At 48.9% G+C, this 17,269-nt stretch overlaps 1 protein-coding gene across 6 annotated transcripts in view; it reads right to left on the reverse strand.

Moving 5' to 3' along the window:
• The window catches only part of GRIK4 (glutamate ionotropic receptor kainate type subunit 4), a 448,540-nt gene that overhangs the window by 159,748 nt on the left and 271,523 nt on the right, over window positions 1–17,269 (reverse strand). For all 6 annotated transcript variants that reach the window (XM_082410870.1, XM_082410869.1, XM_082410872.1 and 3 more), the window contains 2 exons: window positions 5,614–5,711; window positions 1,219–1,384 (listed from right to left, as the gene is read on the reverse strand). In XM_082410870.1, the coding sequence (XP_082266996.1) occupies window positions 1,219–1,384; window positions 5,614–5,711 (264 nt within the window). The remainder of the gene's footprint in view (window positions 1–1,218; window positions 1,385–5,613; window positions 5,712–17,269) is intronic.

Below are 17,269 nucleotides of genomic sequence, written 5' to 3' on the forward strand. Positions count from 1 at the left end.
AAACCCTTATCATCTAAAACAATGCTGTCCAATAGCACTTTCTGTGAAGACAGAAATGTTCTATATCTGTACTGTCCACACGTGGCTATTGAGCACTTGAGGTGTGGCTAGAGAGACTGAGGAACTGGACTATAAATTGTATTAAACTTTAAAATGGGGAATTCCAACATTTCCAAACCCACTGGGTTGTTGTAATAATTAAATAAGATATACAAAAAGCATACATAGTTGGGACTCAGCTACTTTGTTTCTTGGGTAGCACAGAGCAAATAATCACGTTGTGTTGAATAAATGAATGAAGGTACAGGTGGAGTCAGTAAGGTGTAAAGGTCCCGTAAAGAAGATGGTTCTGACCCTTGGCAGGGAGGGGGCTTTTGTTTTCAGATGCTGTAGGGATTCCAGGGTGGAGGAGGGACTTACACTGCAGAGCAGTTCTGAGGAGCCATAGAGAGGAGCCTTATGGAGATGGCGAACCTCTTCCGGTGCAGCCCACCCAGACCCGCAGGGGAAGACCTGCACAGGTGAGCCACACTGGACACAGACGCCTGCATCTCGGGCTCCGGGTGCCAGTGGTAGCCAGTAGCCAGCACCTGTCTGACTGTGTGTGGTGCACAGCTGTCACCGGCAGCACACAGATGTACAGATTTGCTGGAATGTGCTGGCTTAAATTAGCTAAATCTCATAAACACTAAATTTATGTCGCAAATTGCGAGAGAAAATGCATTTCTAAAACCTGCATTTGCAAAAAAAAAAAAAAATGCTTTATCGGGAATTGACCTTGGACCTTGTTCCATCAGAAAAATCTACTCTCCGAGGAAAGAAGTTCTTCAACCCATCGAGTACAAAGGCATCCAATTATATATCTTCCCTCTCTCTCTTTTTGTAGCTCCTTAACAATGAGGCTGAAAATGTGGGAATTGCGTTTGCAGATGCCAAAAGGCTTGGTGGTTGGCCAGTCTCCCTGTAACTGAGCTCCTCTCTGTTCCGCGCGTGCACAGGGAGCTCTGGCAAAGGGTGTTCCTGGACTGCTCTCTTTCACCTACACACCGACGAACAGCCAAGGACACTTAGGAATCCCCGAACCCTCTGGCTGTCGTTCCCACGATTGGAAGGAGCCCGCCCCTTCTTGGAGTATCATCTGCAGCCGGGGGCAAATCACTCAGGTTGAAATCAACACGACCTGACCGTCTGGGGTGGAGCCAGCCTGGGGAAACTTACATTCTGCTTTGGCACAGATGAGGCAGGCGGTGGTGCAATTGAAGAAGTTCAGGATCCCAGCTACAGCCACGCTGATGTCAGTGCTGCTGGGGTGGAGGTTCAGGGTTGTGAATCTCTGGAACTGGAACTTGATAAACTCCTCCGGGGCCACTTTGAAATGAGGGACCTGGGCGGAGGAGCAAAAGTGGGCAGCAGGGAAGATCCGGAACCAGCGAGACAAAAAGAAAAGAGAAATGAGTGAGACCAAGCTGCAGAGGGTGGCTTCTTTTGTAAAAGACCTTTGCCTGGCAAGAGATGGAACTTGCAAGACTCGGGGCACCCACTCCACAGGAGGAAGATGACGTGGCATCCATGACAACGCTTGAGACCCAGGATGGGAAACCCTGCAGCCGGGGACCTGGATAAATGTACTGTGGACCTTGGAGCTGGGCTCTGTGGCCCTGAGAAGACAAAACAATAGGTCTTTATTCTCAGAGGAACTGCCCACTGCTGGGCAGAGAGACAAATGGCTCTTGAAGGCATAATCCTTATATCATTTTATGTGTGGTTAATGAATCAGAGCAGAGATGGCAAAAAGAGAAAAACACTGCCCTGGGGACTAAGGGAGGGGCCCCCTCAGCCAAGCCTAGCCAACAGATAAATAAACCAGCTCCCATCCTGGGTAAAAGCCTGGGATGGGTTCCTCCGTAGACTTACGTGAGGAGGGGGAAGCGCTGCAGGCTGGGAAACCAACTAGAGGGCCTCCGGATGGAGCCCGGTAAATAAATACCTGCTTTGGCTTCATTAGGACAGTGTCAGCTTCCCTCTGCGTCTATTCCTGACATTTCAGGGAGGCACTGCCCCTGCCTTCTGCCTCTCTTCTCCAGGAAAGAGATATTAACAGGCTGGGATGGCTGCTTTACTGGCAGCTTAGGCTATTGGGTAGGTAATAGGAAAGTTAAAACATAATAAGCTGCCATCCACCTTGATTTTATTATGTCACCCTGGTACCCAGAGCCAGAAGAGCTAAAGGCTGCTTGTGCCTCTATCAGAGATGGGGCTGAAACCTCAACCCTCATCCTCACTTAGGGTGCCCAGTGTGAGGGCCAGATTATTGTGAGCATGGGTTTGGACTGATGTGAAAGTGAGTAAGATTGAGGGTAGACAGCAAGAAGAACTTCCTGATGGTGAGTTGGTTGGTTCCTAGAATGGGTTATTCAGACATGATTGCAGAAGTTTTCTCTGCCTGGGCTGGCCCAGAGCCTGGGATGGCATTGACACGGTCTCTGTAGGATTCTGCTACCTTATCCTTTTAAGCTTCTGGAAGAAGTCAGCCAGAGACCAGAGCTCCTCTGAGACTGGGATGAGGGGAGGGTAAAGATTTAGCGGAAACTAGGGAGAAAATTCCTGAATTCAACTAGGATTAGCCCTTGAACCACAGAGAGAGGGCAACCAATATTTTTTAGCAGAGACTGAAAAGCATAGAATTGGGGAGACAGGCTGGTGAGTAATGGCATTAAAGAGTGACGTTGACCTGGGGTGTGTCCTAAGGGGTCTTTCTTCCCACTGATATTTTGCAACGCTTACAATCTGCCTAAAATGAATAACAAATGCACCTTGAAAGGAAAAAAGGTCACAGAAAGGTAAGATGGAGGCCAGGCTGGGCAGGGGCAGGGTGGCCAGGCTGGCTGGCTTACACATCTGAGCATCTCTGCCCAAGGCCCTCCCCGTGTGGCCATACAGCCTACCGGGGTCCAGCAGCAGCTAACTTACCCGCCCCCCCCCATAGAAAGTACCCTTAGAGATTCCCTTGGACCCACCAATCCCAGATATGAAGCAGGCAAAAGGCTCAGGAAAGTGAAGACTCAGAAAAGTGGGTTTTAGAGTCTACAGTCCTGGCTTTGCATCTGGGTTCTGCTGTGTGATTTGGGGCAAACTGCTTAACCTGGCTAAGCTTCACCAGCATGGAGAAACAACAGGTGCTTCTTGAGCTCTGGGAGAATAAAACGAGACCCTGTATGTGAAGGATGTACTAGTTCAGTTCCTAACATGTGGGGTAAGTGTTTAGGCAATGCCTTTTCTCATTCCCTTCCCCCTCTCTCCCCAAATCTTGCAGCTCCTGGAAAAGCTCTTAGGTCTGTATGTGCAGGGGTGAGGGCTGAGGGGCCTCCCTAGGAAGGGGAGCTGGTGGGAGGTCTCCAGCACAGCCTGGCATCTTGAAGGCTGCTGGGAGGCAGCCAGCTGCCCTGATGGGCCCAGGAAGGGATGGCCAGGCCAATCCTGCTGAGTCTCTCTCTGGGACAAAGATCAATCCAAAACGGATCTGCAGGTGCAAATGCATCCCCGGAAGTCATCATGGAGGGGTGGGGGGCATGGAGAGGTGAGCGGCATGGAGGGGAGGGCAGCAAGGCAGAAAGCAGCCAGCCACAGGGGCTGCAGACATCTTAGCAGCATTTAAAAGAATGAACTCCTCAGTGAGAACTCCATTTCTTTTCCCTGAAGCTGAGGGGAATCAGTGTGAGGCAGTTCAGCCTCATAAACTATTAGAAGAAGTGCAAAATCTGAATGGAGAGGAAAGGTTGCTCTGGAAGGAACGTGACCAGACAAAGGAGGGGTAACCGTCTGGCCATTCCCTGGGCAGCACAGCCCGCCTGGCTGGTCAACGGCACAGGGTCCGGGGCGGCGGGATGGGAAGATGGGTGCAAATCAGGGTCTCCACCTCCAGCCTGAAATGCCAAGCAGGGTTAAGGGATGTGTTCGCTGAGATAAAATAGCCGCTGAACACCGAGAGGAGGCCATTCTGGAGTGGGGACTGGGGGGATGACTGTAGGGGACGGTGAGGAAAGTGTGCTGGGCAAGAGGGGGAGGGGGGAAAAAAAGGAGAGCAGAAAAGAGGAAATGGGCAGCCGAAGTCTTGGCAACCTCACTTGGTGAAGATCACAGCGACCGGGAAATAACAACCTGCCACAGACTTGAGCTGTTACTTGGAGCCTGGCAAGAAAGATTTAAATTAAACATCAGGTCTAACTTGCAGGGGCCCAGGCCTGGGAGATGCTGGAAGGGACTGCGGTGGGACAGAAGCTCTTTTTTTGGCCTGGGCTGGCTCGGGAGTCATCTTTCAGGACATCTGGGAGGAAGGATGAGGAGCTGTCAACACAGACCCTGCCCATGGCCTGAAGCTCAAGGATTCAGCCTACAGGGCAGTGGTAAGTAAGACCCATTGCAGGACTGGAGCTAGGACGGCAGGGCGCTCTACTGTGCTGATAACGATTCTTAGAGTGGGCTCCTAAAACAGAGAAGACCAATATTCTTCCCAAAGCCTCAAGGACCAAGCCCTCTGATCATAAGAGAAGTGGGAGCATCAAGGGAGTGGCTTCCAGAGGGCCTGGGGTAAGCAGGGGCCTGTCTATTGCTCCACTGCCTCGGTGAGGGCAGCTCACTAAGGAGGTGCCCCATCCTACTGCAAGAACTGGATCTTCCCAAAGCTAACGCTTCTGGAAGGCTGAGCCTCTAGGCTCCCAGGACAGGTGCAAATTTCGCCCTTCCGTCCCCTGTCCCTGCGCCCTGCCCCTCCACAGCTCCTGACCATCAAGCTTCATCTGTTCCCAAAAGACCTGGCTAGAAGGCCCTTGGGAGGCTATGGGGTCACCTTGCCACTGTCTCCCAGGAATGTATCTGAAGGGAAAGGACTGATTGATTCCAAGAAGGACTAGGAAAGATTTCAGCAATAGAATCTCTGAAGTTTCCAATTTGTTTTCTCTGGGGGGAAAAGAGGGAGAGAGATGCTGGAATAGGGAGCAGGCCATTACTCAGAAACTCATCCCCAACCATCTTTATCTCCCAGGGAACGAGAGCTAGAGGGAATGGACCCAACACTTTGGAGAAGTAAACACTGGAGTTGGTGAATGAAGAAGAAAGCGAAATAAAATCTCTTTTCTAGAGAACTAACAAAACAGAGATTTTCAAACTTTAATTCAGCACTAAAATGTAGCAAAGCCTGGCCCCAAAGGCATTCTTCCCCAGAATCCCAATATCTAAACAGAGACTCCGCAGCTGTTCCTGTGGAGCTCAGACTTCTGCCCTCTTGGCCTCCCCTGGACCACCACCCTACCCAGCCTCTCCCTCTACCTACCGCCATCAAGGGACCCCACCTTCCCCTGTCACAGGACCCCAAGACTCGGAGGACCTCAGCTTGAAAATCTCATGAAACTCTTCCTCTGAGTCCCCTCCACCCAAGCAACCTGAAAAAAGTAAGTGCCCAACAAAGGCCCAGTACTTTTATTTGTGTTGATGTTATTAGTGACACCAACCAGACCTTGATTCACTCTTCCAGCCCTTAAGAATCCACGATATCTTTGGGCCTGGGGCACAGGCTGCCAGCCAGCTGAGAATCCCCCAACCCTGCCCAGCACTCACCTCCTTCTCCCCGCAGATGTTGCTGATGATGGAGCTGGAGGCCGGGCTGGAGGATGGTCCCAGGACAGCGACCACCCCCTTGGGAAGGATCTGACACACTGCAGCCAGCGGCAGGAGCAAGACGTGGGGAGCAGGAAAGGAAACAAGGCGCTCATCAGGTGGGGCGTGGGCTTCGGCCTCGAGTCCTCCGATCTGCCCCCGCTGGCCCCTCACCTCCCGCCCACCCCCGTCCCCGTCCCCTCTCCTATTCTTCCAAACCCAGTGCCTCTCCTCCCCTAGGCTACTGGGCTCCAGGACAGTTTTATTGGAGTTTATGGATGGTATTAAATGAGGAAATGACCCAGGTTATGACAACACACGGCCTCAGCCAACAGGGTGTATAAATTGTCTGGGCTGTCACCGAAGGACGGAGGCGCACAGCGGAAACCTGCACGTCCCACCCCCTTTCTGCCTAGCCTGCAGGATGGGCACTGGGACCCGGGCATAGCTGCTGCAGGGGCTACAGGTCCAGCTCACAGGATGGCCAGCCAGCATGCAATCTGTTAGCCCCCCCCCCCGCAAAGAGAAAGAAAGAGAGTCTAGAGAGGAAAAAAGGTAGACAAGCAGAGAGAAAAAGGATAGCGAGGATGATGCAGGCGGAGAGAAGAAAGCAGCTCAGCTAAAGTCAAAGGGAACAGGAGAGAGAGAGAAGGAAGAGAGAGAGTGAGCGGCCGAGAGGGCCCTCATCTTTCAATGCCACCCTCCTTTCACCTGGCCTGGAGCCTGGCGCTCCTGCTTCCCTGAGCCCATCACGTGCCTTCCTGACCAACCAGCACGCTCTGTGACCTTGTACCTCCCCCTGGGGAAGGCGCCCTTCCCTCCTCTACCCCGGACGCTCACTCATCTGTCAAGGAGCACCTCAAATGCCACCTTCTCCTTACCCCTCCTGCAACTCCTTTAAGTGGAATTCATCCTCCCTGGGGCTCCGAGGCCCGTGGATTTTCCCTCTGTTCTAAGACACTTGTAAATGTGTCTGTTTCAGTTTGTTGTTTAGATGTGTTTCTCCTCTCACTAGATTTCAAACCTCTTAAAGGCCAGAGCTGAGACGTATTTATCTCTAAATCCCCACTTCGCATTTCCCTGGTGTCCAGTACAATGTTTTCTAAGCGCCCGGTTCCTGTTTGTCCAATGAATGAGTGGATGGGTAGGACATGCAGTCAGAAGAGGAGAGAATGTAAGATTTTAAAATGCTACATCCTTTCGAATTATGGTTTTCTCCAGATATAGGCCCAGGAGTGGGACTGCTGGGTCGTATGGTAGTTCTACTTTTAGATTTTTAAGGACCCTCCATACTGCTCTGCACAGTGGCTGTACAAATTTACATTGCCACCAACAGTATAGGAAGGTTCCGTTTTCTCCACACCCTCTCCAGCATTTATTGTTTGTAGATTTTTTGATAATGGCCATTCTGACCAGTGTGAGGTGATACCTCATTGTAGTTTTGATTTTACAATAGCCAGGATGTGGAAGCAACCTAAATGTCCGTCGACAGAGGAATGGATAAAGAAGATGTGGTACATATATACAATGGAATATTATTCAGCCATAAAAAGGAACGAAATAAAAATGAACATTGCTGCAACATGGGTGGACCTAGAGATTGTCATACAGAGTGAAGTAAGCCAGAGAGAGAAAGACAAATATCGTATAATATCGCTTATATGTGGAATCTAGAAAAATGCTACAGATGAACTTACTTGCAAAGCAGAAATAGAGTCACAGAGGTAGAAAACAAACTTATGGTTACCAAGGAGGGAAGGAGGGGGTGGGATGAATTGGGAGATTGGGATTGACATATATACACTATTGATACTATGTATAAAATAGATAACTAATGCGGACCTACTGTACAGCACAGGGAACTCTGCTCAATGCTCTGTGGTGACCTAAATGGGAAGGAAATCTAAAGAAGAGTGGATATATGTATATATATATAGCTGATTCACTTTGCTGCACAGCAGAAACTAACACAACATTGTAAAGCAACTATACTCCAATAAAAATTAATTTAAAAAAATGTTACAGACTGAGAAAGGAAGGGGGGAAGAAAAGGAGAAAACAGACAGAGAGAGAACGTAGGACAATTCTCAGCACACACATGGTGATATCAGAACCACAGAGCTGCCCCTCGGATTATGTATGCTCTGTGGTTCCCAGTCGCACTACGAGACGTCCTTCTCTGCAAACCTCAAAGCTCAACTCTGGACACATTTTCCTCCTACTCACATCAAGAGTCAGGTCAGTACAGCGAGGTTAAGGAATCAGTCCAAGGATCCTTACTGAACCAGCTGCAAAGCCACGTCTGCAACCTGGGTGCTCTTTCTCCTAAAGCAGAGTCCTAACCCACTGGCCATACAGCCAAGTTATGGCTCTAATGGGGCACAGGCGGTGGGGTAGAGCACCAGGGTTCAAATCCCGGTGCTGTAATTTATCACACAAATGACAGATCTGTAATTTATCACACAAACGATAGATCTGTGGGGTCTTCTTTCAGCCTGAGGCTCAGGCAGGGGTCCTTTAACATCGTGGATCTCAGCTGACTGACAGGTTGCCAGCAGTGGGTGCCTGAGGGGGGGACTCAGTAGTACCAAGTGTCAGAACCATCCCCAGCAACAGAGTAAATGTGGACAGGCTTTACCTTCGAAGAACGCTCTTCAAAGTTCAAGCTACTTCCGTGGCTTGAACAGAAGTAGCTAGGGGCTGCCGGGGGCTCTAAATTCACTGGCCATCAAATTCCTATTCCTACAGCAGCCTCAGGGGTGGAGCTTAGTTCCTGATTTTACCTATAAGGCAACAGCATCCTAGGGATGTTAAGTGACTCCCCGTAAAGTCACACACCTAATGAAGGTCTGAGCCAGCGCTGGAATTCAAGTCTGCGGACCCCATCCAGTGTTCGTCCCACTACCTATTTTGCAAGCCCTACTCCTTGCAGCCACTTCGCCCATCTCTTTTCAGCCCCTTACAGTTGAAGTCCACACCCCATCTTGTTCTGCCATACCTGCTTCCTTCCCCAAGGTCACCAATGTCTCTTAGCAGTTCTTATCTCTCTTTTTGTAGCATTTGATGCCGCTGATTGCATTGTTCTTTTGAATTTCATGACACTATCCGATCCTGATTCTCAGCCGCTTCTCTGATTGGTCTTTCTCACTTCCTTAGCCAACTCCTCTTCCTTCTCCTCTTCACTAAATTCAGATTTTGTCCATGCCTCACTCTCCCTGGGCACTCTCGACCTTGCCTGTGGACTCCACATCTCATCTCTGCCCAGGTGATCCTACAACCTGATGCATGTCCTGGGTTACAAAACAAGCTCCACCTACCTGCTGGGCGTTGCCACAGGGACTTCCTTCTGGTGTCTCTTCCGGCAGAGAGGCAGAAAGCACAGTCCTTAAGAGCACGAACTCTGATGCAAGCCTATCTGAGTGTGAGTCTTGACTGGGTCACTTACTGGCTGTGAGACCTTGAGCAAGTTACCCAAACTCTCTGAGACTGCTTTCTCATCTATAGAACTGGAATGCTAACAGCACCTCTCCTGCAGGGATGTCGTGAGAACTAAAGTGAGTTAATACATACAAGGCACTTAGAGTGGTACTGACGTGCTACAGGACTCATTATTATTATTCTCAATACATCATGTCTGTTATATACTTTTCATACATAATCTGATTTGCTCTCCACACTGCCAGGAAGATTCATTATTATCCCCACTTTACAGATGGCGAAACTGAGGCTTAGAAAACTTAAGTGACTTGTTCAAGGTCACACAGGTCATATATGGTAGAGCTGGGCTTGAATTTGGAGATCCCTCTGGCATCAAAGCCCAAGCTCTTAACCACTTCACTTTACCCCCCTTAGCTCCTGAAGTTCAAACCGTGGTCGCCCTTGACTCTTCCTTACCTTTCCTTACTGCATCTACTCACTCGCTATACCAATCAGGGGCCAGGTTCTGACCATTTGACTTGCTCACCCCCCACCATCCTTTCCTTCCCACTCCCACTGTCACAGATCCGTCAGCCCCTTTTGCTACCTGCCTCCTAAGGGCTTTCTCCGTCTCCAGGATTCTTCATTTTCCAATCTGTTCTCCAAAGCAAGGCCAATTATAATCCTAAACACAGGTCTGTGTGCTCCTGCAGGGCAGAAAGCTTGTCTTATTTATCTCTGTGTCCTCCATGCCTAGCACAGGGCTGGGCTCAGAGTTACGTGCTCAATAAATAGCGGTTGAACCACACTGAAGCCCACTCAACTCTTTTCATAGAAAATTGGAAATAAACTAAATGTCCAATCATAAGGCAATAGTTATCTAATGTGGGTCATATACCCAAGTGGAATATTACTTAGGCATTTAAAATGCTTATGAACAGTTTATAATAATATTAAAAATATTTACGTAATAATATTAAGAGAAAGAAGCAGGATATGAAATTATACGTATATCTACATGAAGGCTACAACTAAGCAAATACACAAAATTGTTATGCACTGAGGAGTGATTGGAAGAAGAGGTTATAAAAGCCCACATTTATTAAGTGCTACTTATGGTCCATTCTAAGCACTTTATGTGAATTGACTTATTTAATTCTGGCAACAACCTGATGTGATAGATACTGTTACCGTCACCCTCATTTTACAGACAAGAAAACAGAAAAGTTAAAGCGCAGAGTCAGGATTCAAACTCCCAGTCCCTCACTCCAGGGTCCGCTCCTTAACCACTGCACATCTCCTCCCACTTCACGCCCGCTCACCTGGAACACACTCCATACTTTCCTACCTGAACCTACTCCCAAGTTGTTCTCTCCAACTAGACCAGGGGTCTTAACCTTCTGCCTGAGATCTATGGGCAGAAGTCAGTGGTCCGTGAACATTTTGGGGGAAGAAAAATGGCATTATTTTCTCTAACCCCTACCAGAAATTCAGCATTTCCTTCAATTTGGAATATAGGCAATAAACCACAGTATATTAACAGTTGTTGTGACTTTGTCACTGATAGACATCGTGAGTGTTTTCATATCACATTACAGTGCTGCAGATGTCTTGAAATATCATTCATATGCATAATTACTTTGAAATTACACTAGTAGTTAGGTTTGGCTATTGAATACATTAATAAAGAAATACATACATTAATATATCACTATTAAAATATTTTAACTGCATTTCCATATAATTGGTTTCCCTGGTCATCCTATCTATGTAATTGTATTCATTTAAAAACTTTTTTCTGAGAAGGAGTCCATTAGCACCCACAGACTACCATGGTCTAGGCCCTCTCTTGCCCTTCCGCCTGGAAAACTCCTACTGATCCTCCAGTGCCCCACTCAGTTCTTGCCCACAGGTGAGAAGGTGCCGTTCCCTCCCAATATTCACATCACACCGTGGCTCTGAGTCAGCTTCATGCTGGGCAGGTCAGCATCCCTGTTCTCTGAATTCCTGACCAGCTTCTGCCCCAAGCTAGCTCATTATGCCGGGTCTCAGTAAGGAGAAGCTTCTCCTAAAAAGAAATTCTTACAGAAGGTCACAATCCCTTATTCCCAATTCCAAAATCCAAAAGGCTCTGAAACTGAATGGTTTCATCAAACTCATTTGGCAGCAAAATCTGATCTAAATAGATAGATGTGAAGCTATTTATAATATACGAATATCTGAATGTAAGCGTGCATTTAATTTTGAGTGTGGGGTTCAGCCCCAAGCTCCATCTGAGATGCCACTTAATGTACGGTATAAGCACCACATGACCTTTCCAGTATCCGGCAAGTTCTGAAATCTAAACACATCTGGCCTCAAGGCCTCGTGGACCTGTGCCTGCTGTTGTGGGTGTCCATCTCCCATTTCCCACTGGATCGGAAACTCCTTGAAGGCAGGGGTCACATTTATTCAGTCCCGGCAAAAAGGAATTAGTCAACAGATGTTTGTTCAACTGAATTGAAATGATTCAGAATGAGTGCAATGGAAGTGAATTATCATCTTCCCAGCAGCCACGGCCTGGGGATTTCCTGGGATCTGGGAATTGTTCTTTCACTCCCTATGAAGGGTGCAGGCATCGTTTCAGTAGAAATGAAAATCAGTTATAAAGGACCTCAGTTCTGAAACTTCCTGGACCCTGTTTCTGCAGGCCCCGGCTGTCCCGTGAGGCTCTCTGAGCAGTCTGAGGGGTGGAGGAGAGGGAGGTGCACTCTTACTTCCGCCTCCCAGGGAGCAGGGAGAGGTGAGTGCGGTTGCCATGGCAACCAAGTTTCCCAGCCAGCGGAGGAGTTGGAAGGCAACTGACAGAGCAGCTGCAGGAATAAAACGCCATGATGGGATGTTGTAAGAAGGGGAAACTTCTTCCCCTGGAGATACCAGCTCCGGCCTGGGCTTGAAGTCTCCTTAGACACCCGGGCTGGACAGGAGGTGCTTATGGGAACTTCACCTTCTCTGAGTCTTCACAGGGAGGGGAAGGGTCTGGCTGTGCTGAAGATGGTGCAGAGCAGTTACTCACAGGCTCACTGGTGGCAGGCCCTCCAGGGAAGGGGCAGCTTCCGGGGTGGGGACGAGGAAACTGGGGCTTCTTTATTTACAGCGTAGCGCTCCCTGAGTCTCTGTGGTAAACAATCGGGGCCACCGGTAGCTGATAACGATGTGGAGCAGAGGCCAGGAAGACACTTCAGGGCGCCGAAGCCCGAGTGGGGCAGGAGGGCAGGTCTCTCTGTGTGCTTGGTCATGCTGTGCACTGAGCACAGAGCGGAGCCCTCACTATCCGGAGTGAGGCAAACAACCGTCTCCATCAGCACCAAGAACCGCCTGCTCCTTGAGCCAGAGCCTCGGGTGCATGGTCCACTCTCAGGTCTGTGAATGGACCAGGGGCTGAATGGACTGGCCTTGCTGGCCTCAGAGCCGAGAGGGGCGCTGTGAGGGTGCAGTGCCAGGTCTCTGCGCTGTCACGCCCCACAGTGGGGACCTCCCTGGTCAGCGTGCCCCAGGGTATCGGAGAACTCAAAACTGCCACTGGCTGTCACAGGGATGAAATGAACAGTGTGGGGAATATAGTCAATGATAATGTAATATCTTTGTACGGTGACAGATGGTAACTAGACTTATCATGGTGATCATTTTGTAATACATAGAAATATCAAATCACTATGTTACACACCAGTAACCAACAGCGCTGTAGGTCAATTATTCTTCAAACACAAACAAATCAACTCACAGGAAAGATCAGATTCATGGTTACCAGAGGCAGAGGGTGCGGGGAAGGGGAATTGGATGAAGCAGTCAAAAGGTACAAACTTCCAGTTATAAAAGAGCTAGGGATGTAACGTACAATGTGATAAGTATAATTAACACAGCTGTATGGTATATATGAAAGTTGTCAAGAAAGTAAATCCTAAGAGTTCTCATCACGAGGAAAAAATTTTTTCTATTTCTTTAATTTTGTATCCATGTGAGATGATGGACGGTCACTAAGCTTACTGTGATAATCATTTCACGATATATGTAAGTCAAATATTATGCTGTACACCTTGAACTTACACAGTGCTGTATGCCGATTGCATCTCAATAAAACTGAAGGAATACAAACCGACCGTTGGCTCCTCTCACCAACGGCGTATCATTCAAAGCCCTCAGCCTGGTCCCAGACCACCATGGAAGCAGCAACACCATGTACGGGGAGTTTACACATGCAGGCACCGGGCTGGCAGACACAATACCACCCTGAATCCTTACAACCATCCAGGGAGCGAGGAGTTACAATACTAGTTCTACTACTAAATAATACTAATAGGTGAAATTTATCAAGAGTTCACCTGACTCCTGGCACTGCTCTAAGTTTTCTAAGCACATCATCTCAGTTAATCTTTCAGCAACCTCATGAAGTGAGAACTCTTATTGTTCCCATTTTACAGATGAGGAGTTTGAGGCACAGGAGATAAGCCCCCAGTGCTGGGGATTAGGATCCTGACCTCTATTCTACAGAGCTCTCCAGTCCTGGCCTTCATCACCACCCCGGCAGACACTCCCTGTTTTAGCCACACCCAGCTGTCATCGTGCCCCGAGGTATTCCGTTTTTTTTCCTTCCTCAAGCATGCTATTAAGGCTTCTGCGTGGATGCCCTCACCTGTCAAACATTCCAAGCTGTGGCCCAGTGGCCTTACCTGACCACCTAGCTACACCTATGACCTATTTCTGACCTCCTTCTGCCCTTGTCTGAGCCACTCCCTGGCAAGCCCACAGCAGAGCTACTGAGATTTATGTCACTTTTCAGATGTGTGGTCTTAGCTGCCTCCTGGGAAAGACTGCGAGAGAGCCTGTTTCCCCATCTGTAAAATGAGGAGGTTGGGCCAGGCCATTTCTAACCACTGTAATTCAATGCATTTCTGAGCCCCTGTTATGCATATGTGAGGTGGGAAAGGGAAGCAGGGAATGAGTGTTGAATGACTCATCACTATTCGGATGCCTTTCTCTTCTGGCTTCTCACCTTTTTCCCTTATGCTGACTTGGAGTCATTCTATTGAGCTGATGGAGGGATGTTAGCCTTTACTTACTAGAAGCAGCTCTGAATCAGCGGTGGTCGTGCCCACAGAGCCTTCGAGAAGCTTGGGATCCTGTGCAGGAGGGGCAGCTGGAACCTCACGCTCTGTGCCCATCTCCAGGCACTGGGGCCTCACGGGGCCCGAGAACCAGTGAGCCTCTGGGTTTCCAGGGGAAACAGTGTGGACAGCTGATAGCACGCTTGTCCTCAGAGAGACAAGCCAGGGCAGAGGTGAGGGTCTGATAGGGAGGCTCCTGCTTTTAGCTCTGCAGTAAATTAAACCTCAGACTGGCTCTGGCAGCAGCAGGGATGGTGCCTTAGGGTGTCTGGGTGATAAGGGAGGGGGTGGCACTTAGTTTAGCTCTAATACGTTCGCTGTAGGAGACACAGGGATCTATAGGAACAGAGGAGGGCGATGCTGTGGGAGCTTTCTGCACAAGAAAGGCAGAGATGGAGATAAGATACTTGAGCAAGGAGGGAGGGATGGGAGATGACCTGATAGGTCTTGTCCAGCCCTCTTATTTCAGATCTGTGGGCTGCGCAGAGGGAGCTGGAAAGTCAAACATCAAGAAGCCTGAGGCAATGATGGTGACCAGGCAGAGAGGTAGAGGGGATCAGACGTGGGTCTGAGGAAGCTTTACGGGTGGCCCTCACTTTAAATAAACCCACTATATGAAAATCTATGTGAACCAGATAAAAGCGGGGTGGTTTGCTACTTGTATCCTTCCAGTGTCCAGGTTGTTATTAACACCCCGTGTGAAACTTTCCATCTCCCAGCCTTGCTTTCAACTATCAAATGAGATGGTTGAACTCCAGCATCTTTAGTTTTACACTTCATCCTCTTTGATTCTGAAATTGCCATTGTTTCCCTTGAATGACACGTCCGTCCCAAACGTGACTCATTATTTGTGCAGAGTTTTTGAAATTCACCTATTGCCGAGAGCGGGCACAAGAGTACCCTGTAGGATTGCTACCACCTCCATTTAGATCAGAGCCTCTGCTTTCCTCAACCAAGAATGTCATCACTAGGATCTCTTTTATCCCCTTGAAGCGGAGTCTCTGGGCACGGCACCGGGTGACAGGTGTGAGGTTGGGGGCATTCGTCAGGGCCCCAGAGCCACTCAAGTAGTTTTACATTAACAATGCAAATCAACCCCAGGCCACTAGCCCAGGGAAGACACAGCCACCACGAGACTGAGCAGTAGCTGGCTCTGGGAGGCACAGAGCTGTCTAATGCCTCAACCCAGAAAACGGGAAAGAGAGGGGAATATCCAATTATGATTGAGGCCCCACGAGGCACCTGACATTAAGACAGGCGGTGTGAGAGGAGCCCGGGAGGTAGACGGTGCTGCCAGGTAGGGATGGCTGAACCCTGAGACAGGGAGAGAGACATGATGGTAAGAGGGGGAGGAAGCCAGCTCCAAGGTGGGGAGGTGGTGGCGGTGAGAGAATAAAGCCAACAACGAAATCCATAGCTGCCACTTACTAACTACCTGGTATGTGCACGGTGCTAATGAACTCACCTGCACTGTCTCGTGTCCTGCTCCGGATGACCCTAGGAGGTGTTATTACCATCACCTCATTTTACGAATGAGGAAACGGAGGCACGAAATGGCTAAGCAGCCTGTCCACTGTCACACAGCTAGTAAATAGCAGAGCCAGGATTGAAACCTGGTCGGTCTGATCCTAAAATCCACGCTCCTACTCTCTATACCACAGTCTCCCCAGCGTAGGGATCGCAGAGCTGTTGTTCCTCCTTCATCTGGGGATCCTGCCTCCTTTGAATCTCCTTCCCCCATCCCGCCACTGAGCCCACCCCCCCCCCAGTCCCGCCCCATCCTGCTTCAGCTAAATGCGGTAACCCACCACCCACTCTCCCCCTTACTGTGGGAGGGAAAGAGCGGGGCTGGAAGCTTTCTATGAACTATCTGGGTGGTGTTTAAAATCCACTGTGGGAGAGCAGCTCAGGCTTTAGATGAAAAGCCTTTGGGGTAGAAAGATCCAAAAGCCTTCTTTGCTAACAAATGCTAATCATGCCTCAAACACAGTGAGATGTAAAAGCTGAAACAAGGGCCACGTGTTAGTAAGATACTTGGTGCCTAAAAGAGGGGCCTTAGAAAGATGCTCCAAAGGTCTGTAATGTGGAATAAAGATATCAGTTTCCTTTCTTCCCCTGATTCATCCAGCTTAATATTTTAGATGTATTGACTCCACCAAGCCTGGGTCTTTGGGAGAAGAAATTTACGTCTGCTAATGACCCCCATCCTCAGTGGGCAATCCATGCTTTCTGTTCTGCGAGGGAAACCCTGAAGAACCAAAGAAAAAGAAGGGGGAGCTGGTTTTTCAGAGAATAGACTACAGAACTGTTTAGCAATCTGGACCCCTGTCTGCGACCTGCCCTCATGGTCAAAAAAACCCCACTACAATACAGACAGGACCAGGAGATTCATGAGAAGTCATTGCTGGTATTTCTGCTTTCATTTTGAAGATTCTGAGAAATCTGAATCTTCCTTTTGTTGGACTAGAATTTAACCTCTATGACAACTAGAATTTCTACCTGTGCCCTGCTGAATCCCCATTGCCTAGGATAGAGTCCAGCAGGCACTCACTAAATATTTACTGACTGACCAAGTGAATAAATGAATGACGATTCCAGGTACCTGTTCCACCATGCCTTCTTCTGAAGGAATCTGTGTCCATAGATCCTGCTGGCCTCAACAACCCTGTTTTGTGTGACAGAAGTCCACCCTCAGTCTTTAGGAGTGGACTTTCTCCCCAAGGGTAGTTCTTAGGTCATCTGGTCAATGCCTGTGGCTTGTGAGACCAGCCAAGGCAAGATGAGCTGGACCAATCAGATCCTCTACCTTGAAAATCCAAACCAAGAGGCACTGAGGGAAGCTGCACACTGAAGAGAGACTGTAAGCCACCTGAGGGCAGGGACTGTGTCTATCTTGTTTTCTGCATTGTTCCCAATGCATGATATCCTGAGTCAGGCCTGAAATAGAGCAAATGCTCTATAAAAGTTTCCTGAATGGATAAACAAATTGTCAACTGGGCCTGGATGGCCATTATGGGACATGATGAATAAACCAGGGAAACCAAAGTAGCAGAGAG

This window comes from Balaenoptera physalus, assembly GCF_965194825.1.
Source record: "Balaenoptera physalus genome assembly, chromosome: 10".
In the NCBI taxonomy this organism is placed as follows: Eukaryota; Metazoa; Chordata; class Mammalia; order Artiodactyla; family Balaenopteridae; genus Balaenoptera; species Balaenoptera physalus.